The 23,915-nt window shown below is 43.8% G+C and overlaps 1 protein-coding gene across 1 annotated transcript in view; it reads right to left on the bottom strand.

Annotated features, from left to right (window-relative positions):
* The window catches only part of LOC307249346 (calmodulin-binding transcription activator 1-like), a gene marked incomplete at both ends in the record, with an annotated part of 53,030 nt that extends 29,389 nt beyond the window's left edge, over nt 1-23,641 (bottom strand). Inside the window, 3 exons of the mRNA XM_080026013.1 lie at nt 16,425-16,528; nt 21,495-21,590; nt 23,617-23,641. Coding sequence (XP_079882139.1) covers nt 16,425-16,528; nt 21,495-21,590; nt 23,617-23,641 — 225 coding nt within the window. The remainder of the gene's footprint in view (nt 1-16,424; nt 16,529-21,494; nt 21,591-23,616) is intronic.
* Between the last annotated feature and the right edge of the window lie 274 nt (nt 23,642-23,915).

Raw genomic sequence — 23,915 nt, 5'->3', positions numbered from 1 at the left:
TAAGGCTTGTGTACATATATGGGGGAAAGAACTGCATTAGTGTTACCAGGGGATGTCTGCTGATGCTGTAATTTGTTCCTGAGCACCTCCACTAGTTCTCTCCTTCCCAGAACAACCCTGTCAGGGGTTGACGTTGATAGACACTCTATCCAAAATTGCCTCCTGTTTTTATTATTTTTTGCAGACTACAGTTTTCTCTTTCCTTTTTTTTAAATCTGGATCCAGAGCACTATCTCATATGTGTTCCAACACACATTGCATTCACAATTGTCTCCTCAAAGTGCTCATCGTGCAATTTAAAACGAAACAATGATTTATGCTAAACCTATACTGTTGTACTATCTGACTGCTATAATCAATAATCCAATAGAATAGAGATGTGTCATTATCCTATCCACAGCGGTCGACAGAAATGTGACAGGGCCAATCTCTTTTTAAGATCGTGGCCTGTAATATTGGAACAGTCCTGAGTGACCTCTAAATTCTCCAATGTGATGGAGCAATGTTGGCTTATCTGAAGACTCAGAGCTTGTCCTTATGTTGCAGAGAGAGAGACTGCTGAATGAAGAGAGAGTTGTGTTGTTCGTCTTTAAGCTGACGTAAATGATGTGAATCTCCACTGTAAACCAGTCCAATAATGTCTTGTTTGCGCTATGTTCCTATAACCCCGGCTAATTAAAATGTGTAGCTTTCAACAGGAGGAGAGAGCCAAACAATGAGTTATGACAGGGATAATTTTGCTCTGTTCTAGCCACATAATAAAATTCCATCAAGTCCATTGTGTAAACCAGAGCAATAATGTGCAGTTTGTATTATATTCCCAAACTGCCTTGCATCCCCACTGTGTGTTACTTACAACAGCCTTTATATTACCTCCACTGGCTAATACAGCTGCTTAATGCTGTTTCCATAACAACTGTTTCAAAGCCCCTGATCAGAATTCCTCTCAAGTTTGCCTTGTGTTTATCATATAAACACCTCGTCACACACTGGGCAACACACACACACATGCACGGCCATGGACATAAAAAGACTGGCACACACATGCATACAAATGGGCAATCGATTAACACAGCAAGTCACTCATGTGAAAAACAAAAAATTGTCTTGGCTTTCTCTGTCTGTTGTTCTTTCAGTCACAACCGCTTCATGGACAACACACACACACACACACACACACACACACACACACACACACACACACACACACACACACACACACACACACACACGCACACACACACACACGGACCCGCCCCTGTCACCAGGTTGGGAACGTGACATGCGTGTGACATCCATCTTTGTCACAACGCCACTCTCAAAGCATTCACACTCCCACACTCTCACACACACACACACACACACACACACACACACACACACACACACACACACACACACACACACACACACACACACACACACACACACACACACAGATTAAATAAAGTACTTCCCATGTAAAAACTAACGCATGGAGGGCGAACACACGTGACACAAACACAAACTCACACCCAGTCTGAGAGAGGCTTGGTCCCAGAAGAGTCTATGATGGTGGCATGCTGCCCATGTGAGTGACGGCTTTATAATGAAATATTCACCCTCTCCTCTCCTTCACTCCCTCTCCTTTTAGGTTTGACCTCTCTTAACTTTCTCCCCTCCCCACTTGCATCCTTTCTTTGTCATTTCCCTCTCATCTCCTGTTCCCCAAATATATAAAATTCCAAAAAATGGTGATGAAGGTGACCACACTCACACACACACTCACACACACACACACACACACACACACACACACACACACACACACACACACACACACACACACACACACACAGTATAGAAAGTAGCATAAACTTTTTCAGCAGAGACCTGAGAGCGGGGAAGAGTCAGCCCCAATCCACTGAGGGAACATCAATCATCTTTTTCTAAGACTCCCCCTCTCTTGTGCACCTTACCTGTCCTCCTCCTGCCTTGCATTTGCATTTGAGGAGACGGCCCCCTCAGCAGTGAGGGCGGGTGTGAGTGCGTGTGTGTGTGTGTGTGTCTATGTGTGTGTGTGTGTGAGAGAGAGAGAACACATCAAAGACAGCAACAGGTGTGTGGTGTCAAACACAATGCCAGGAACCCTACTGCGCTAGGGCGTCTTAGATAAAGCCTGTCACAAGTCCTCACAAAACTCAAATTACAAAAGTTAACCAGGAAAGGGTACACACACACACACACACCTATATTTGAAATCTGTCATGATAAATGTGAAGATGCCAGTGGGAGGTGGAAGAAGACAGAGAGAGGGTGATAGACAGTGTGTGTGTGTGTGTGTGTATGCGTGTGTGTGTGTGTGTGTGTGTGTGTGTGTGTGTGTGTGTGTGTGTGTGTCAATGAAGGATTCCCTAGTGATTGGGTTAACCCCTGATGCCTCATCTGACTGTGAGTCACTCTGCCCTCTGAGGCTCGTCTCTTCTCTGCTATTGTTGATGTTATTGTTAGTGAGGAGGTTCGGTATGTTAAGGAGAGATTAAGAGGCAGTGGGACTGTGTGTGTGTGTGGGTGTGTGAGAGAGAGAGAGAGAGAAAAGGCAATAGTGTTAGCCCCCTCTCATTGGCATAAAATACTTGTTTACAATGAGACGTAAATCTGGCACCTTGTCTGTCAGTCTCTCTGTTTCCTTTACTCTTTAACTCCCTTACTCTTTCACCCTGTCTGTCTCTCTCTCTCTTCTTCTTCTTCTTCTCTCCTCCTGTGCTGCTAAGCGTATTATAACACTCCCTGGTTCAGCCCTCTCTCATTACCATATTCTAATTACATTCGTTAAGGGGAGCATTTGGGAGTTTAATGAATAAATTTGAAAGATGGGTCTCTGTGGTGATCTTTAGGTTTGTCTCCTTTCCCAGCCAACTGAAGATGGGAGCATACAGTGTGTGTGTGTGTGTGTGTGTGTGTGTGTGTGTGTGCGCGCATTGGTGTGTTTGTGGCAAATCTATGCACCTGTGCGGCATGCGTGTGTGTGCGCGCTCTAAATAAATATCACTGTGGCTCCATTTCAGAAGAAACAAACAAATCTAGTTAACCGCTGGAGCTCACGTGGAGTCGTCTCTCTCTCGAAGAAGAAAAGCAAAAAAAGCAAAATCAATTCAGAATTCTGTTTGTCTCCGTCAAATAACGATTTCATGTCATGTGTTTGTTGTTTTGAGAGAAAAAAAGAAACTCGGAACCACCCATGTTGAAGTCATGCATATTTAACTGTCCTCAAGCCTCAAAAACAAACTACATAAGACATGCGTCAATTTACAGATGTACAAATTGCCTGCGGTCTTGGGTTTATATATATTCTACCGACATCAGACTCGGAGGCTTCGTACCGGGAGACGGGCAGGTGGAGTCATAACCATCATAAGCAAAAGTAAACATTAAAGGTTATCAACCTCGCTCCGGTGACTGGCTTCCACAGTTGTGCAGTTTGATCTGCCTCTGCCTAGGATGAAGCCTTGGGCTCTAGACCTGAACAGACTGTTACTATGGGCCTTGCACTCACTCTTTCAGGGTATTGCGAAAATGTTATAAACCTTTTCACATGTTTTAATAAAGGAGTCCCAAATGCATGTCAAACTCTGATGATTGCCCGTCTGTGCTTCATGGAGTGAATGTGCAAAGTTCAACTCTTGCTTGAAATAACAGCTTTTTGAAAATTGACAAAATGGTGGGCTTCAACTTGGCCAACTACCATTGATTGCTGACAATTAAATAATACCACAAGCAGACCTAATCTAACCCTTTCCCCACACAATGTACTTGTAGTGCGATTGTATGTACTTGATGAAATAAATGCTGCTTTCATCTCTGGCTAAAGACATTTGAAATGCCCGAAAGGGTTAACTCATTTGACTTAAACATATTCATAATCGCAAATCAGTAGTCAGCAGATTCTGGTCAGTGCCTGGATCTACTTTATTGCTTCTTGTGATAAAAAAAAGGAAAAGGGAAAAAAGGAAGGATTTATTTGTTAAGTTTTATCATGACATTTCTCCATGACTTTCAATTGGCTCATACCATTGGATGAAGGACATGCTATTCTCGTCCATGGATGACAATATATATGAGCAGGGAGATGATGTACGTGATAATATCCGATGAACATATGCTATGCCATTAATAGTTTATAAGTGTATGGTATAGTGTATCAATAGATCCAAAGGGGCTCCTCTTCACTGAGGCTACAGTGTATTTACAGTACAAGGTAGAGCCCGGTGTCATCACCCTCTCTTAAAGCACTATGACTCATGCAGTGGGCGCAGAATGATGTTAGCTATCGTTGAACTTCTATATAATGTAAGATACAGTACCTGTATATAAATAAATAACAGGAGAGATGAAAAATATAGCAAACACTGTCACTGTTTACACACTATTACATTGTGTATTAGCATTGCCTGTGGAAACTGTCACAACCTTTGGGAGACATTTGGTTTGGTAAAAACTTTCATAAAACGCACTTAGTTCTGGGAAAGCCATTTAATAATTGCACTAATTGAATGCACTTTTAGAGATTGAGAAAAAGAAGTCATCAGTCATTGCCTGTCGGGCTGTCCCGGTAACTTTCCACCTCATATGAACTGTAATGGACTGTGACTTTCTACTTCAACATGCAATGGCACCTTTGGGCAGACAGAGACTGGGGCTTACAGCCTCACTGAGAAAGCAATGCTGATGTTGTGTGTTGGACAATGTTAAAGCTTGCGAGCTGGCAAGCTACATACGCAAGCAAACTGCCAGAGCAAATATGCTGCCAACAAGAGGCAATCATGCAGTTAGGCTTAACACTGGGTAATACCTGTTTTTGGGCTGGGAAACCTTGCTGTTGCCATGTATTTCCTGTCTGCCGGAGTGTTTAGCTTGGACTTCTATTGTATAGCAATTCAATATTTAGGACAGAGTGATTTCAATTAAGACTGCGATATTGTTAGCAAAAACTTTCACTGTCAAACACCCAAGGGCATGAATGAATATTTTACTCCCTCACTTGGCCCAGACAAAAGGGAGACGGTCTCCTTTCCATATTATGTGTTTATTATCCCCTAACTGCTTTATAATGTACAAATAAACAATTATATATAGTATGCACTGTCGGTATGCAAATGCAGCATCAGTATCCCTTATATAGTTGCCTCCTTAGAGTACAAGATGATGGATGATATATTATAGCATAGCTGGTCTTAGACTAATGACACAGCCGCATTACAATACACACTAACTTAGTACACTGCCAATACTGTGTGTGCACAGATTCGGCACACACGCACACACAGATGCCACCTTGTTTAATCCCCCCGGAATCAGTGAAATTTGATTACCATGACTTTTACAAACACACTCCATATGAGAGTAGACATTCCATACATCAGCAGGAGGGAGAAAGGAGCGGGGAGGAAGACAAGGGGAGAGACAGAGAGACGGAGAGGTACGTGATGCTGCTGGGAAAAACAGCAGTTTGAGAAGAGACACAACGAACACATACTGTGTATTGAATTCAACACACACACACACACACACACACAACATGCGCGCACATACACACACACACACACACACACGCACGCACGCACACGCACACACACGCACACACACACACACACACACACACACACACACACACACACACACACACACACACACACACACACACAGTGCATGCACGCATTGTCTCACCCTGTGTCTCTTATAATGTGTATTTACCAGTAAATACACATCATAGCATACATCTTCTTGTGTATCTATAATGTACATTTCCAGCCCTAATATTAATGGAAAAATGCAAGTCACAGCACCATGAGATTCACAGTTCTCACACTGTATATGTTTTTGTTTGGATTATGATGTAGAAGGCCTATTTTGTAATAAATGTGTATTGGTATGTTTACATATATGCCAGAACAGTTAACCTACACCACAGTGTGCTGCAACGTATGAGGATACAGGCAATGTGATGGCATTTACCGACACGTATGCTTCTCAACAGTGGGAAGATAGACGAAAACAAAGCTTCATGAGGCAAAAAGCAGTGGATAAACAATGTGAAACAGAGTGCTGTTAACACGGCAGGAGAGCTCCAGGATTATATGACTTCTACACTCCTTAACGGGGGAAACACAGACTATTAACCGGTTTACCTTGAGAAAATTCTACCAGTGAACGTTAAACCATGAAACCAGGTCTGTGGCTGATAGTTTACATTTACTTCTATCTATGTTCCCCAAATTCACCATTATGCATATATCAAATGTACAGAGAGTTAGCTGATAATGAGAAGTTCTAAAAGTTTTCTAAAACAGCTGACATTTTTTTTTTTATCATAGCATTGTATTTTTGCTCGGTAATAAAAAACATGAATTTGCCATTAAAAGACCAAATCATTTTACAGTTTTTAATTAAAAACAAAGCTGCAGCCTGCAAAGTGGCCATTGGAGGGTTACATTACCTATGAGGCATATACACACTCAGATCTACTGTATGCAATATTATATATACAAAACTAACAATTTGACCTCACAGCAACTTTAGAGCCCAAACAAATACTGGCCGCGTTTCCCAGAATCGATCGTTCTTTGGGGCCAAAGAAGGGTCGAAAGAAGGGTTCGCCAAAGAACGAGCGTTAAGATACAGGTGTTTCCCAGATGGCTTCTTAAGTGCCTTCTTTGGAGAACGCGTAAGACGAAGCGAAATAAGTACTTTGGTGGGAGCTGTCCACCGCGGTCGTGCTAAAACTGAATAAATCGATGCCAGGCGAATCGATCACCCACCTCTTTATCAGCGCATAAGTCACACACAGCGCCCCGTGGTCACCCCCACACAGGTGGAATTAGGCTACGCATGTATCGTGTGTGTGTGTGTGTGTGTGTGTGTGTGTGTGTGTGTGTGTGTGGGGGGGTGGCAACAAGTGTATCCAAGTAGTAATCAAGCCCATTAGCCCATATATACCCCGTGGATAGGCACACACATGTGAGAGTGGAAGAAAGCGGCAGCAAAAGAAACAAGCGGGCACCGTCGTTTACCGCGGAGGAGATGGGCGTCTTAGTGGACGAGGTCTGGCAGCACCGGGCAGTTTTATTCGGGGGAACAAGGGGCAAAAAGAACATCACGGTGAAGAACCGTGTTAGGCAGGCCATAGCCGAAAATATATCCCCCTCCATCCCATGTGGCCTGCGTGACTGGCGTGCTGTGAGGAAGAAGTGGCAGGAGTTCCAGAACCAAACAAAAAGGAAGAGTGCGAAGGTTTCACTAATCAATCTCCCTTCGTTGCAGGTGATGCAGACGCCCAGTAAAGACAGCGCGGAGTAACCCCTCCCCCATATGGTTTCAATAAACTACTTTGGTTTCCTTTTCAACCATGTATTGTGTGGATCATTTTGCATTGAAATGAGAGTGTCAAACCTATAGCAACAAAAAGTCCCAGGCAATTTGTAATTTATCTAAGCGTAGGTTAATGACGTGTGCGTATAGTGCGCCCTTTCAACAGCATTCCAGTGCCAGACTTTCAGGTAAAGCACCCGGACACTGCAGCAATACTCATAGTGTGCAGGACGTTATGTAGCCTACATCTGCTGGTTCTGTTTATTTATTTCAGCCTTCAGGCCTGAGAGTTGATATGGGTGATGTGGTGGTTGTGGGTTTATGGTTTAGTGATCAGTGCTTGGTGACTGGTGGTAAAGGGGTAGGGGCTGGGGGTTGTTGGACCTCAGAAGAGGTTGATATGTTCTTAAAAACTCAGCGCAGCCAGAAGCTGCATCTCCGGGGGGCTGAAGGAAAAATTGCATGTGTGTGGAGACACCAGAGTGATCAGCCGTTGGATCTCCGCACGGCCGGGGCAGTCGGTACTTTGCCTGGACGGCCCGGTCTGATAGCACGTCCAGTGGGGAGAAGTGCCGACGCACGTATGCATTTATGTAAACCGTCTGGCTTCGTGCACGGCGAGGCTGTTGTATTGCAGCCATGGTTTTTCACACGCGCGGACTTTGGCAACGCCTTTATAGCAGGTGGAGCCGCTCTGGATGAGGTTCAGCTGAGTTCAATTAAATCTGTTTCCTTGATATCTGTCAAATGCCACAGGGTTGTGGATGTTTTTTTATGTGTAGTACTATAAACTCACATGTGTGTGGAAAACGTAAACGTGTAATTCATTAAAACATTTTTTTCTCTACTATTAGTTTATGTTTATTGCGACAGGTCCGCATTGAACATTGTTTTATTATTTCGAAAAGTGGAGGAAATAAATTTCCCTGATGTGGCATGATCACTGACGATTTGGTCGCTAAGAAGGTTGAAAGAGTGGGTCAGCGCCGTCGTACAGTTCCATCTTAGTGAAAGTACTACTTTCGCTAAGAAGGAATCTGGGAAACGCATTCTTCTTTCACAGCGTTCTTAAGAGCGCTCCAAAGAAGTTGGAAAGAGGCTCTTAACGATTCTGGGAAACGCGGCCACTGTCTTTGCAGCCCCGTTGGAAGTAGGTCTGTGCTGTTTGAATGCTTCAGTATTACATTTAAGGTTTTGCACATATTCTGCAAACCTCATTTTGTGTCTTGTACAAATATTTGCCTGTCTAAAGTGTTTGGATTAAGCATAAGGTGGGCAGGTAATAAGGCAATGTGTTATATTTACAGAGGCAACTTTGCATAGAAAACAAAACATATGTACTCATTGGAGAACAGCCCAAATATGTCTGTGAATTGCGGTTTCTCTAACTTCAAGCATATACATTTTAAGGTGCACAAGAAATAAGAGAGCCATAACTATAATCTGTCTAAGAAAGCAGGGTGGAACAATTCTGTGCAGACCAAATCAAAGTTATGCAAGCAACAGCAAATATATATATATATATATTCAAATTTGAAATAGATAAACGCTATCAATGCAGAAATGAAGCCATCAAAATGCCTATTGAAATCCATGTAAATTAAAAGAACATGGGGGCTAGGTTACTGTTTGCGCGTCACAATCTTAGGACTATTTGAACATTTCTGGCTGATATATTTTGGGAAAGCCTGGGCTGAGTAGTCAGAGAGATTAGGAGATATAAATATTTACACAACATCTGTGACAAAAAGGAAAAGCCGTTGAAGCAGCTCCTGTCCACTATTGCTGGCTGTTAACTCCGTAATCCGTACACACCACAATGCAGCTGTATCAAAACCTCTCCAATGACTCATGCAGTCTCAGTCGTCCTCAGATATGCTCAGTGCATACTGATCATATGCATTAACAACTCATTGCTGTATATATATAACAGAGAGAGCATCAGTGGATTCTGTTACCTGTTTTCTATACAAAAACAAAAATAAAAATAAAAAACAAATACCTAGACTTCATTTACACAATTGTGTCAATGTTGTGAGAAGCATTGCCAGATGATGTGCTATAACTTTTTTTTCTCTTTTAGTATTGTTTGACGTGCTGACAACAAGCTGTAACTGCTTGCTGTTTGATTGAAACAATACCTTTGTAAATAAAGTCAATAAAATTAAATATTTATTGACTTGAGAAATCCTGAACCAGCCATATTCCTTCACAGGTCTCTAACCTTCAGATATTATTAAATCAGACAAGAAAGACTCGGAGTAAACCTTCATCAGAATCAATAGGGTTCCAGCCCCCGTGGTGCATGATTTACAACCTGATGTTTTGTTGACATATCTCTGTAATTTGGGCATATAAAAATGCAAATTCGCCTTGTGCTGCAATAACATATATTTGACTCCCTTGCACCCTTGATAAGTTTAAGGAGCAGAAAGTTATCAAAGTTCAATAAAGTCATAGAGTCTTCTAGAGAAGGCTCCACACATGCAATACAAGCGCTAAAGTAGGAGCATGAGGACCATTTGTGTGTGTGCGTGCCGTGCACATAAATGCTTTATCCGTCTCAAATGAATCAAATCTAATTTACACAGGACTTTGATATTACAGAGGTTTGATGTAGGGACACTTAAGGATACACAAAGTATTGTCTGTACAGCCTGGCTTCTTATTACAGCAGACACTGCTGGCCATTCACTTCTTTTTGGTTAGGCTTGGAATATAACAGGAAGTCACAGAGACACACATAAAGGAGCTCAGGCACGTACACAACACCCCCACACTCACACATTCCCACTGTTTAATATATGTCTGTGTCTCCAGTTAACAATATTTAGTGTCAAATTATAGTGGGCAAGATAAATAGTGGGTCTTTGCGGCGTGGAGAAAATAGAACAGGAGGAAAATGTGGGGCTTGGAGTTGGGTAGGAGGAGAGGAGAGGAGAGGAGAGGAGAGGAGAGGAGAGGAGAGGAGAGGAGAGGAGAGGAGAGGAGAGAAAAGACGAGAACAACGCTAACTCTTACCTCAGACACCTGGCTTTCCCTGACTAGACTTGTAAAACCTGGGTAATCTCAGGCCCTTGTGAACTTGTGCGTGATGAAATATCTGCATGATGGAAAATCACGGAAATACTGAATCCGACAATCTATGAGGCTCCTACGCACACATCCAATTTACCATGTTCAGTCCCTTTGGTAAATGAACATCTTGCTGTATAATTACCCGTTTCAACAAGGAAATAACATGTAGAATGTGAATCTAATTGATCCACTGAATCTAATTAATTTTATGCATTGCTGCACATTGGGCTCATGTTGCCAGTTTGGTCAGCCGGGCAGTATGGAAGTCTGGAGTTGGAGCGGAAATGGAAAGTCACAACAGTCACAAAATGACGTTGGGTGTTAATTGGGCTAGGCCTGGCTCAGAGAGAGAGAGAGAGAGAGATGGAGAGATAGACAAAGAGGAGGAGAGAAAGAGAGAGAGAGGAAGGGAGAGAGAGAGAGAGCCGGGAGGACTAATTAGTGATTATAAGTTGGCGCTCTCCAAACATAAAATATCTCTCAACCCAAAAGACAGAGGAATGATTAAAGATAAAAGAATAGGAATCAAATATAAGGAGCTGCGAAACACCCCTCTGGTATTGGGTGTGTGCATGTGTGAGTTTACACATGTGTGCAGTCATGTGTGTGTGTGTGTGTGTGTGTGTGTGTGTGTGTGTGTGTGTGTGTGTGTGTGTGTGTGTGTGTGCTTGGATATGTGTTCGCTTCTTTGCTTCTTTGCCCCCTAATTAAACTATGCTTTACTCTTGTAAACGGCAACAGCACATAGCTCAATGTCAACTGGAGAGGTTACAGCCATAGGCAGGCTCTGGGACCAACACACACACACACACACACACACACACACACACACACACACACACACACACACACTGACACGGATAACACAGAGTCTCTTACGAACATAATATCTAACAAAAGCATTTTTTTTAAACTTTCTGTAAGTTTCCAAAGCCTAGTGTTTCTTTCGTCTTTGTTCTTCTGACACAGCAGACAAAATGGAGAGTGTCAGCCTCTGTTGGCCCCGCTCCAGTTTGAGCTGGACAGTAGCGATTCACACATCAAATTCATAAATCAGGAGGCACCCTTCACCACGGTATAAATGAAACATAGAGGCCTGTAACTGGCTGTCTGCTATAACTGTATCGTTCTGGGTTTCCATAATGGATCCATAGGATTTTTTCATGTAGTCTGGTAGCTGACATTTAACGTCAACCCCCCATGTATAACACATTTACTCATGTTTTACCTACAGGGAGGAAATGGGCAATAATCGCCACGATGAAATGGAGGAATACAATGCATGCATATTTAATTCACTCGCTGTATGTATTTAATGGCTCACAAACAACAATAAAGACATGAATAATACATGTAACACAGACAGACAGTCTGAACCACTCGGAGTGGCACATGCACACACAGATTTGTTTGAGCCAGAAATTGGAGCTAAGACAAGCTGAGACGCCACAGCACACACAGGTAAGTGTGAATGGGTTCCTGACATTTCTACCTGAGATCTATGGCTTTAGTCCTTCAACAATTGTTTTTTTTTCTGTCGTACATGTTTGGCATCTCAAGCAGGCAACTATGTCACGTCTCTCTTATCACCTTTGATGTATTGAACAATCATGAATAGTGTTTGTGTCACACATGCAACATCGATCATACCATTAGCTGGAAAGTGCACACACTCACACGCACCCAATCTGTTGCCATGGCAACACCTAGCCTTGATGCACACATACAAACAGAGGAGACAGATGGAGCTGTGGTTTTAAAATGTATATGTTTTGATCCGCTTCTCATTCAAGCAATCATGTTAGTGCCATGCAGTGGCAGAGCAAGACATGAGCGTGTGTGAACTATAAACTAGCTCCCATCATAGCCTACAGCTAACGATATTCATTGATATTGATATCCCTTGGTATTGTTTCCTATCATTAATAGCATAATAATGTCATCTTCCCAGACTTGCTTTTTACATCCAGTTGAGCGACATTGTGACGCAGATGGCTGTAGACTGTGTGATGTAGTGAAGTCTTTACCAAGCATTTTGACAGTTGCATCATTTGAATCAAAGTGTGGGTGGTGGGTGGCTGCTCTGAAGTAGAATCCTTCAACATGTATTTTAGATCATGCAATGGCTCACAGTGTGTGCACGCACGTTTCCTAGTTTCAACTAAGAGAATTATTAAAGGAATTTTACTCATAATTCAACTGAGTCTGGCTTCTTAAAACCTCAGTCAGGATGTCAGGGGCCAGGGGGTCCCCAAAAGAGTTATCATATCTTTTAATGATCAGGAGTCCCGAGACCAGACTTTGTCTACTTACAGAAAAAAAAGTTTGATAACCTCCTTTTATTAGCGCTCCACAGAATTAACTGCCCTAAACAACAAGAAATTCCCTGAAGGGTGCATAAAACAGGCTCTACCATCAGTGTGTCCACCTGAGTGTGGTTTGTTATCTAAAACTAGTCTATAGTCTATTACCACGGACAGATACACATACACCCCCAATCTATTATTGAACAAAAGGCTCACGCCTCCGCTCAGCCCTTCAGGGAGGAATCCATCCCTCCATCCCAGAATAATTTCACACATCAGTAGGTACACAAAAAAAGAGAGAGAGAGAGGAAGAGAGGGAAGGAAAAGAGGGAAGGACAGGGAGGAGGAGGAGGAGGAGGAGAGGACAGAGTAAAAATGTATGGGGTCACAGCTCAGTGCTCGTGGGAGGCCAAGGTGTCGGGGGGAGCCGTGCGTGACAAAACAGAGATCATAGGATCATATGCAATCACACACACACACACACACACACACACACACACACACACACACACACACACACACACACACACACACACACACACACACAGACACACACGGTAACCCACACACACACTTGCACAGACATACGCTTGCCAAGAAAAGGGTGAGAATAAGGACATATCAGATGTTGACTTGTAAAGATTGGGTCTGACTTAATCAGAGGCATCCTCAGCCAAACACAGAATAGTAATCTCTTTATCTGTCACACTTGCTTCTCATTCACACACACACACACACACACACACACACACACACACACACACACACACACACACACACACACACACACACACACACACACACACACACACACACACACACAAACACACACACAAACACACACACACACACACACACACATACACACACACACAAACACACACACTGACTAGGGATAATCCTTATTCTACATGCAGAAATGTATTAACAGCATCCAGAAACCCAATAGGCAAACCGTGAGGATGAGAAAAAAACCAAACCCATTCCTGATTTCCTAAGGCGTAAGAGTATGTAAATGAGGAATGCTACAGAAAACAGCGAACACACACAGTCTGCACACCAAATGATTACCGGCCTTTTCAACACACCATTTGTCAATAACACATCGCCGAACTTCAAGAGCAACATCTAGATCAGAAGAACGGTAATACAGTTTACGTAACACACACACACACACACACACAGACACACACACACACAGACACACACTCCCACACACACACACACACACACACACACACACACACACACACACACACACACACACACACACACACACACACACACACACACACACACACACACACACACACACACACACAAACTCACTCACACACACACACACACACACACACACACACACACACACACACACACACACACACACACACACACACACACACACACACACACACACACACACACACACACACACACACTCACACACACACACACACACACACACACACACACACACACACACACACACACACACACACACATATTGGGGAGATGCAACTGGATAAATGAATTAAAACCTCAAAATTTGACAGCTGATTGGTCTTAAAATAATTGTATTAAAATTGCTTTAGAAATCAAATCTATAGTAAAAAACCGTACACATGCGTATGAAATATGACGAGCAATGAGGATTTCCATTACCAATGTGCTGCTGATCAGAAACACTTTGCTTCTCTTAATGTCTAGAAGACAGACGGATAAAAATCAACAAAATCAACAAATAGAAAAAAAATTAAAGTATTCTTCTTTTGCAGCAGCTACAAAGTATCTGTATCTGCAATACCCTGGAGCTGTGCGGCGTATCCCAAAACAGACTTGTCACACACGTGTAGGCAGAAACACATACACTACACAGACTGTAATACATACATGCACTAGACGCACAGCAAGCATACACATGGCTCCCCCCTATGAAAATCTCTCCAAGCAAGAGGAGCAGCAGCAGACACAATGGAGTGCTTAAGTATGCAGGAAACTTTATGCCTGGGTGGAAGAGGAGCTTTGAAGGAATCCGCTGAGGGACACCCAACCTCCCCCTGAACTGAGCCTGTATCTCCTCATCACATACAGAGAGAGAAGGAGAAAAGGGGGGGGGGGAGAAGGAGGAGGGGAAATAAAAGATAAAGATAGAGAGGACTAGATGGTAAGTTGGTAGTGTGAGTGAAAGAGAGAAAGAGAGAGAGACTATGGGAGGCCATGGGGAGTGGGCAGCAACAAGGTGGTTTGCTATAAGACCTGCACATTGTACACAACTGTACCTGGTAAGGCTGATGTGTGGAAGTCCCTAACCAGCAGGTGGTCAAGTTGTTCTGAACTGCACACGCAAAACACACACTGACTCATATACACACTGACACACACAGACACACACACAGACACAGACACACACACACACACACACACACACACACACACACACACGTGCACATCTATTGGTGTAAACGCACTGTTCAGCAGGCGCCGTGCTTAACTCCCAGTATGACCTTCATTGAGATGGATTGCATGAAAAATGTAATGACTTTCCTGAGAGAAAAACCACTGGGCAAATCAGCTTTGCATTGCATAATAATGCTGGACTTGGTAATCAATAACACAAACACACAAACACACATCCATAATGGAGTGCACAGCCTGCACATGGAGAAAATGTCTCAGCAGAGGCCAACCACATCACAATGGATGGAGCAAACCACCGGTGGAGAGCTGTGCAATGCATAAACAAGGAGCTATTGACGATTAATGCCTGCATCCATTTCCACCCATCAAATACTTCCCTAAGTCCAGAACAACGTGCAACTCTGAAAAGATTTTCACACCCCAAATGTGTATCTCATCTTTGGCCCTGAGTAAAGAGTTGTCCCATCATTTGGCCTCACTCAACAATGCATCACGTAGCCGGCAGCACAATTTAAGCTCTCCGTTATTCATGCTGCAAATATGATGCTAATTTTGTCGCACAGCAGGGCAAACTCAGCCGTATATTAATGAGTGGTAGCCATGAGTTCGTGTGAAACCTTCAAAAGCAGAAGCATACTAAACGTACTAGTCGTTTTAGAGCAGGGTGAAGAGCAAAAAGCCCTTAAGTTACTTGAACTTAATTCGCTTTTATGATCTAATCCTCTGGGTGCATGGTCACTGCTTTTGTTGTTTATAACCCACAGACAGCTTTTCATTTCTATGTTTTTGTTTTGGAGGCCGAGCTTCATTTTCACACAGAGCACAAAGCAATGTAAGAAAAAAACTATCAATCAATTGACCACCCATTTAACAGCTTTCTATGGTTGCATAGCAACAATGTTAGGCTCCAATCTTTATCCGGCTGACCATAGGGTCTTTGAACCTGATAGCAATCGGCAGTGGAAACATTCAATCTGGAGCCTCATTCCTTGTTTCACAGCCTCTAAACCTTATATAGTTTTAGACCCAGGGGCCCCTTATTCCTACACCTTAACCCAGAGTTGTTTCTATTATAAAACAAAATAGACAGTCGCTGGGATTTTTTCGTTTGTGAACTCAAGGCTCAAGTCGCTTCTTTTCTTATTTTCTTTTCTTGGTGTCACAGTTCCAGGGATCCCTTAATGAAAAGCTGCCATTGTTTTTGTTTACCTCCTCTTCCTCTCTGAATGAATACTCCTAGAATATATTTCCCTCTAAAGTGTGTCTGGTTCTCACCTCGTTGGTGTTCCAGCGATGGCGCTCCTTGGGCAGAGAGGAACATTTGGGCAGACACTCCAGCAGCTTCTTGGGAAGGTAGATCTTTAACTGGCCAGGCTCATCTGGAGAGGGAGGGGAAGAGAAAGGAAGACAAATGAGTAGGGAAGAGGAGAGAAACGTATCTTAAAACACAGATAAAATTGTGAGAGAATACCAAAAGGCAGCCTCTCTGGGGTCTAGATAAATAAAATTGCAACAGACTTTTCTTTTTACTTGATGTGACCTTAAACAAAAGAAACTAATGTGTGATAACTGGGATTACTGATTTATAAGACATTGGACATCACAGTAAAAAAGAGGCTGATGCGTTATATGGCCTAGTAAGTTTGGTATTCCTAATCGTAAGAGAAAAACAACACATTGCACATTGACTAAATTAATATTTCCACATCATCTTTATGTAAGTGTCTCATTATATCGTATTCACTTATGGGTGATTCACAGTGATGTAGACAAGACAAGTAAGGTAGATCATTTTGTCAACCAAGATACAGGGTACAAACATCAGTTAAGTGTGCAGTGCGCAGAGGGAGTGGCAGCGCACTTATTGTGGGACAGCAGGTGGAGGTGAACAGCGCACCTGGGGCCTACCCGAAAACAGGTTTGGATTAAGAAGAATCCATTATCATACATTATCAGTGCACTGGGGGTTGGTAGCGAAATGTGGTCAACCAAATGGGCATCTCTTATCCCCTTTAAAAGCAATGGTCTCCCCACAGTGTTATACAGACAGTTAGGTAATGGAGTAGAGACTCCAGACTAGCTCCTCCTGAGAGGAAACTTAGATTCTTTCGCAGCATCTGGAGAGTTGCAGATATACAGCAGCACAGATGATGTTAATGGACAGGTGTGCTTAGCATGTTTCTGGACAAGTCCTGGGAGCTCTATGATGTCTGTGCGTAATGATGCATTTTATATATCCATGTAGAATGTTAAAATAGTAAGATAAATTGGTAAAAATATGTAAACAAGCTTGGCATTTTTGCTAAAGGATAAAGTCAGATTATATCAAAAATGAATTAGTAGTGCATCTGCAGCCATTGCCTAATACAGCTTATTCCTCTCTGCCATAGACCCCAACTATTGTCCAAAAAACCATTAGTTTTGCACATCATTGAGTGACACGTTTCACTGTTACTTAATTCCAATGAACATGGTACAGGAGTTTGTGTTGGGTCAATCCCACAAACACCATCCTGCCGCTGTAAATACTCACTAGAGCACCAAACCCTTGGATGAAAATAGTCTTCAAATCATTCACTATTTACTCCTGTTTGGGTAACATTTGCTAAAACTCAAGTGTCAGCTGTTTTCGTAGTGTTTTGCAATTTGGTTTTAAATGTAGCGATATTTATGAACTACATTTAAATATTTAAGTCTGTAAGCCACAGTCAGGAAATGGAGGAATACTCAAGCATTATTGACACATATTTGGTTTTGGTATTTTCATGGGACTTGTTGACAATGAAAATGTCCTTCACTTGAAATCATTTTTTTTCAATGTACTTTGATGTGAATACTGGGGAAAGAATGAATACCCAAACATACATAAAATGCAAAACATGAATAGTCAATGTTTTTGAAGTTCTAGTGAGAGCGACAAATATGTACCGCCACTAGAACTATAGTGCTGGATTACTAGTGGAACTGCCCCTATACTTCTCCCACTGGTGCGCCTGGAGAATCAACAGAACACCGAATAGGCTCAGGTGAGGGAAAAAAAAAATAAAAATCCCTGGGCACTTCAGGAAAATACCACTTCACCAGCGCATAGAGCTGCTCCACACACAAAGATAGAGCCCCTGGTGTGTGTATGTGTGTGAGTGCGTGCGTGCCTGTTTGTGAGTGTGTGTGCCCGACGGGTGTGCCGCTCAGAAGTCAAAGAGAGCAAGCACTCAAAGGTTATTGATAAGCATTTGAGTAGAGGGCGTCCATTCATGACTCCCCCGGGAAGATTGGAATTATTCTCTACCTGAGGGCAGACGACAGAGGGAGAGAAGAAGAAGAAGAAGAGAGAGATAGGTGGGGTGGGAGGGTCAGAGCATGAGAGACGGAGAGAGACACAGGGAGACAATGAGCCCCAGAGAGACAGTTAATGAAGAACAAGACAAAACTTAGGGACACAGAGAAGATTTAGAAAATTACAAAATTTCGCAAGGACAAGAGATGGAATGGGGTAACAAAAACATGCAAACAGAAAAAGTACTGTAGCAGGACAAGAGTGCGGTCTATATATGTGTATGTGTGTGTGTGTGTGTGTGTGTGTGTGTGTGTGTCTGTGCTCATTTGATTATGTAGGTGTCTGAGCATGAGTGTGTGTCAGTATAGGAAGAGTGTTCCGGCACGTATGCTCCCCCTAATCAATTATGCATTTATTAATAGAAGGCCTGAGAAGACAAAATTTCAAACAGCTGAACGGTGCAGCGGCTTAGTTAAACAGCTGAATGGTGCAGCTTAGTTAAAGCCTAATTTCTTTTTTAGCAGCACTCCAGCCTCTCCGCTATGAATGCCAATCAGCGTTTAAACCCCACCCCTCCTGGCTATAACCTCCTCCCCTCCCCCTGCTGTTCTGAAGAATTCTCATCAGAGCTTCGCCTTTGAAATGTACCAGAACCACCACATCAAACAAGCCCCGTTACACATACGTAGGCACACACACAAAAACACCCACCAGCGCGCGCACACACACACACACACACACACACACACACGCTCCTACATGCAAACAGACCCGCACATACACACACGGTGCCTGCCGATCAAAGAGCACACATCACAGTTTTTGTCCTGGAGTGGCGTTTTTCACCAGTGACCTTGGTATAATGAAAATCCCTTTCAAAGCACACCGTCATGGACACACAGCCATCATCTTAACCTATCCTCACTCCTTTACTTTCCCCTGCTGCCGAACGAGGAATGGAAGATCAACTTTGCAGATGTGATGAATGCTGATGAGCTTTTACACCCCCCAAAGGGTTGTATCTTGTGTTTCTAACAATCCTGAAGCAGAGAATGTGTCCCTGTTTTCAAAGAATCCAGCCTGGGTACTGTCGCAATCGTCTTTTCCATCTGTTCCAAATGGCTCTCAGTGGAGCTGTACTGTGGTGTGACATGGGGCAAAAACTTCTCTTTTGTCTTCTCTGCTGGCTATACCCAGGAAAAATGAACCATCCTGGGACATGGGGGAGAACACATCTAAATATGGAAATTCAGTGCCGGTATCACATTTGTATTCAAAATAATGAAAAAAAACTTTTCAATACCTTGCATTACTTCATGTGAGCCCCTCAGCAGTACACGCCACAAATTCATAGGTCACTCGCTCGCTCACTAATCTAGTAAAAAAGAGTCTCAAAGAGTGACAAAGCCTGAATGCTAATACGGGGGCCTGCTGCTGGCTCAGTAAGTCATGCTACGTGCTTAAAAGTGAAAATGTTCCGAGCAAAGTGAAACATCGCTTTGGTAGCCTATCACATGCCGTAATTTAGGGCCGGAATCACACAGAAGAGCGGCCTCCAACTGATGAATATTTTACCTCATAAAACTGTCATCTCCATATTTAACACAGAAACAAGCCAATGCCCTTGTGAGATGGCTGTCAGTTAATTATAAAACTCTCCTCGGCGCAAAGAGAGAGAAAAATGCTCCAAACGCAACTCTTAACTCTTCCCCCAACTGATATTAGGAGGCGTCAGGGGAAATTTTCACATTTTCCCCCTTTTTTTCCGGGATGAAATTAATGTGACAGAAAGAAAGGCTCATTGCACAGCAGCTAGATAGATAGAGGGTTGGCAGGGCAGGAGGGAGAGAGCCATGGCAGGAGGGGGGGTGGGGGGGGGGGTGGAGCATAGCAAGGGATGAACGAGAGTGCAGGAAAGAGGGAGGGAGAGGCGAGAGAAAGCGGGGGATAGAGCGATGGGCGTGCATGCTAATTTTATCATTCTGCTGATAAACTTTTCCTCCAGTAATCCTCCAGCTGGGACGTGAGAACAGATAGGAGACAGGGATAGGCTCAGGAAGTCTCCGCTCATATTAAACAGCCGTCCCAAAACAGGACTCTCTGTTCTTTTCAATTCTGTTCAATTCTATTGTTCAATTCTTTATTTGCTATTTTGTGACAGTCTTGTTATTCCCCTCATCCTTCTGAACAAGAGAGGGTTAGGTGTAGGTGTAATGAGGCCATCTGCTCCTTTTTAAAAAATGAAAAAGGGGTTGGGGTGTGTGTGTGTGTTTTGACATATCTTCCCCTGCTATACCGATAACCCCCCAAGCACCACCACCACCGCACTAAGCTCCCTGGTCTGTCTGCTCCTCCGCACATCTGTTTATTTTCCTTTCAATTTGTCCCCCTAACGTGCACACACACATATACACAGCCCACATCTGCGCCGTATCCTCTGCAATCAATAACCAATCAAAGCAATCATCGCCTTTACAGTCCGTCTGACACCACCGCAGCCATCCCACACATGCCCGGCACACACTCGTATATACGCCGACCCCAGATTACACACTCCATCTCACTCCTAGTTTAACCAGGCCCATTGAGGATTATAGATACATAATGCCATGTGTACAGATTAGGTATGACAATAAACTACTGATAGGCAAAGTAAGCCCGGGCCTTCTATATTGCTACGTGCAGAAGTGTTTGTGTGTGTGTTTGTGTGTGTGTGTGTGTGTGCGCCCACTAATACTGTACTGGCATGCATGAATAAACATGATGTGTAACAGATCTGAATTGAAATGACGTCTCAGCAGAGGCGCAGATATAGAGAGTGTGTGTTTGTTTTGTGTGTGTGATTGGAAGTGTGGGAGAGTGGGTGTGTGTGTGTGTGTGTATGTGTGTAAGTGTGATCTGTTACAGAGCAGATGAGAAAGGAGACCTCCGTTCCCCTGCATCACATCATTCTGCCAGAAAGCTTTTATACTTGCTCCCACAGTCACCCTGTGCTACAGACAAAGTGTGCACGCGCGCCGCACACACAAGGGGGTGTGAAGAGTGTTTCCGTGCACGCCGGCGCTTACTGTTGGCGTCGGTGTCGTCACTCTTGGGAGGGGTGTGTCCTGTGTAACCAACGGCGATCCTGACCATTCGCTCTGGATTTCTTATCTTCTTCGGTCCTAAAAAAAAGGGAGAAAAGAGCGAGAGAAAAAGAGACAAAGACATATTTAGGAGACGCTCCAGACGCCTGGGTTTCCTTGGCAGTCGCACACTTCACCTCATTCTGCCTCGTCTAAAGCCCAGAAAAACCAAACTCCAAGTGATATGCATGTGGGCTCAGGCTGATCCATTTTTTCTGATCCACTAACTTGCATCCATTGTGTCCACTGATGGATTGGCCACAGTAAGATGCTCTGCCTCCATGTGTGTGACTAACTTGTAACCCCAGCTTTAGTTTCTCTTCTCATCATTTCTCTGTTTCCCTGACCACTGTTGCTATGATACAAAGTAGAAAGCAACCAGCGCAGAGGGAGATGGTCTTCCATGCTATATGGTGAATGTTGTTCTCTTTGCCCACTGGTCTACACTGCTCATCGGCACTGTGCACATCTGCCAGGGAATGGGAAGAGTAAAAGCTGTCTCCTGCCTTCTTTGCCCCTGCGATTCATTTGGCTTTCATTCAGCATGGCTGAGGCTCTTAAATTATTACATGGTCTCTACACACAACACTGAGGGGGCACTGGACAACAAAATCTTACTGTGAATGCGTGAATCTATTTGCATGTGTGTGTGTGTGTGTGTGTGTGTGTGTACATTATGAGCAGGGGGATGGTTTTATATTTATGTGGTACAGTGCCTGCTGATCGGCCTATGGGCCATCTGTCTCATCTTCAGTTCTAGTCTTTTCACGCTACGGGACTCCCAACCCACGGCCTTCCCTTCGCCTCTGGCTACACTCCACATGCTTGCCTGCACGCTTGTATATGTGTGTGTGTGTCTGACTTTAAGTGCTGTACGCCTGAAAATGTGCTTGAGAAATGTCAGATACTACTTGTGTAGTTTAAGTTATCATAAGATTGCCCGTTCGAGGAATCCTGCTCAGCATCGCTCCCTAGTGGAGAGACGGTTAAAGACTCCTGTTATTTTCACAAACAGAAGGACCAGGGATTGTTTATGAAAAAAAAATATATAAATAGATATATAGATATATATATATATACATATGTATATACGAAAAACACTGAGCAGGGAATAAAGATAGCAATAACCCATGAGTTGAGATGGATATTATTGCTATGGTGATTTGGGCCATCCTTTAAATAATTCATGAATGAATGAACAACAGTCCGTACAGCGTGTGTGTGACAATAATGACCCCAAGAGTTTAGTTGAGGGAGTAAAAAAATGAAACCTGATTCATCCATGTTATGACCTAAAACTGACACACATACTCCACCTCCCACCCCCCATCAAATGCAGCCTGGTTCTCACCTTCGCTGCCTTAGCACATTACCACACATCAGCATCAAATGAACACAAACATAAACATGCACACGCACGCACACGCACCAACACTGGTGTGTGACTAAAAAAAATGCACATCTGGTCTAGGAGGTTGCGTGCCTGTCAGGAAAAAGAAAATCACGGTTCAATGGTCTATGTTATGCTTAAGGAGAGACACAGACAAACACACACACACACACACACACACACACACACACACACACACACACACACACACACACACACACACACACACACACACACACACACACACAGGGAGAAAGCATCTGAATTCCTTCAGCATGAACCACTCTCGTCCTCTCGCATCCCCATCCCTTTTATGCTAAACGCTTCAAAAGCACTCATAAAACAGCTCTACGGGGGAGAAACGCTGGCTTAAGCAAAGCGTCGGACGGTGAAAAACTACCGTGCTATCCCGACACACTCCGAGCCTATACCGAGAGAACAACTCTCCTTCCGTTATTTATATGCTGTCGGTTAACCGTGCTCCACACAGCCGCCGCTGCTTCAGCACCAGCAGCAGCGTCCGTGTTTTCGGGACGGACGGGGGCGATAGAAGAAAGGGAAAGCCCTGCCGTTATCTCTCTCCCCTTCCATGCCTCCGTCCTTTCGTCGCCTCGTCTGAACCCCGAGTAGCGGGACTCTGCCACCTCAAATAAACGCCGTTAATTCTTCTCTTACCTTCCGGCTTGTTTTCGGCAGCCATTTCCCCTCCGCCGCGCGCCTCATCCCTCCTCCTCCTCCTCCTCTTCCTCCTCCTCCTCCTCCTCGACTCGACCTAGTGGTGGTGGAGGTGGTGGTGGTGGTGGCGGGGGGATGGCGTGTGGTGGGGGACCACGCGCGTGCACAGAGAGGACAGCTCAAGGAGGGGGGCGGGGCAGAGAAGAAGGGATGGGTGGGTGTGTGTGTGTGTGTGTGTGTGTGTGTGTGCGTGTGTGCGTGTGTGTGTGTGTGTGTGTATGTGTGTGTGTGTGTGTGTG

This window comes from Ammodytes marinus (genome assembly GCF_949987685.1).
Source record: "Ammodytes marinus genome assembly, chromosome: 4".
Taxonomy (NCBI): domain Eukaryota; kingdom Metazoa; phylum Chordata; class Actinopteri; order Uranoscopiformes; family Ammodytidae; genus Ammodytes; species Ammodytes marinus.
The sequence above is the reverse complement of the archived record's forward strand: the minus strand, read 5'-3'. Positions and strand labels throughout refer to the sequence as shown.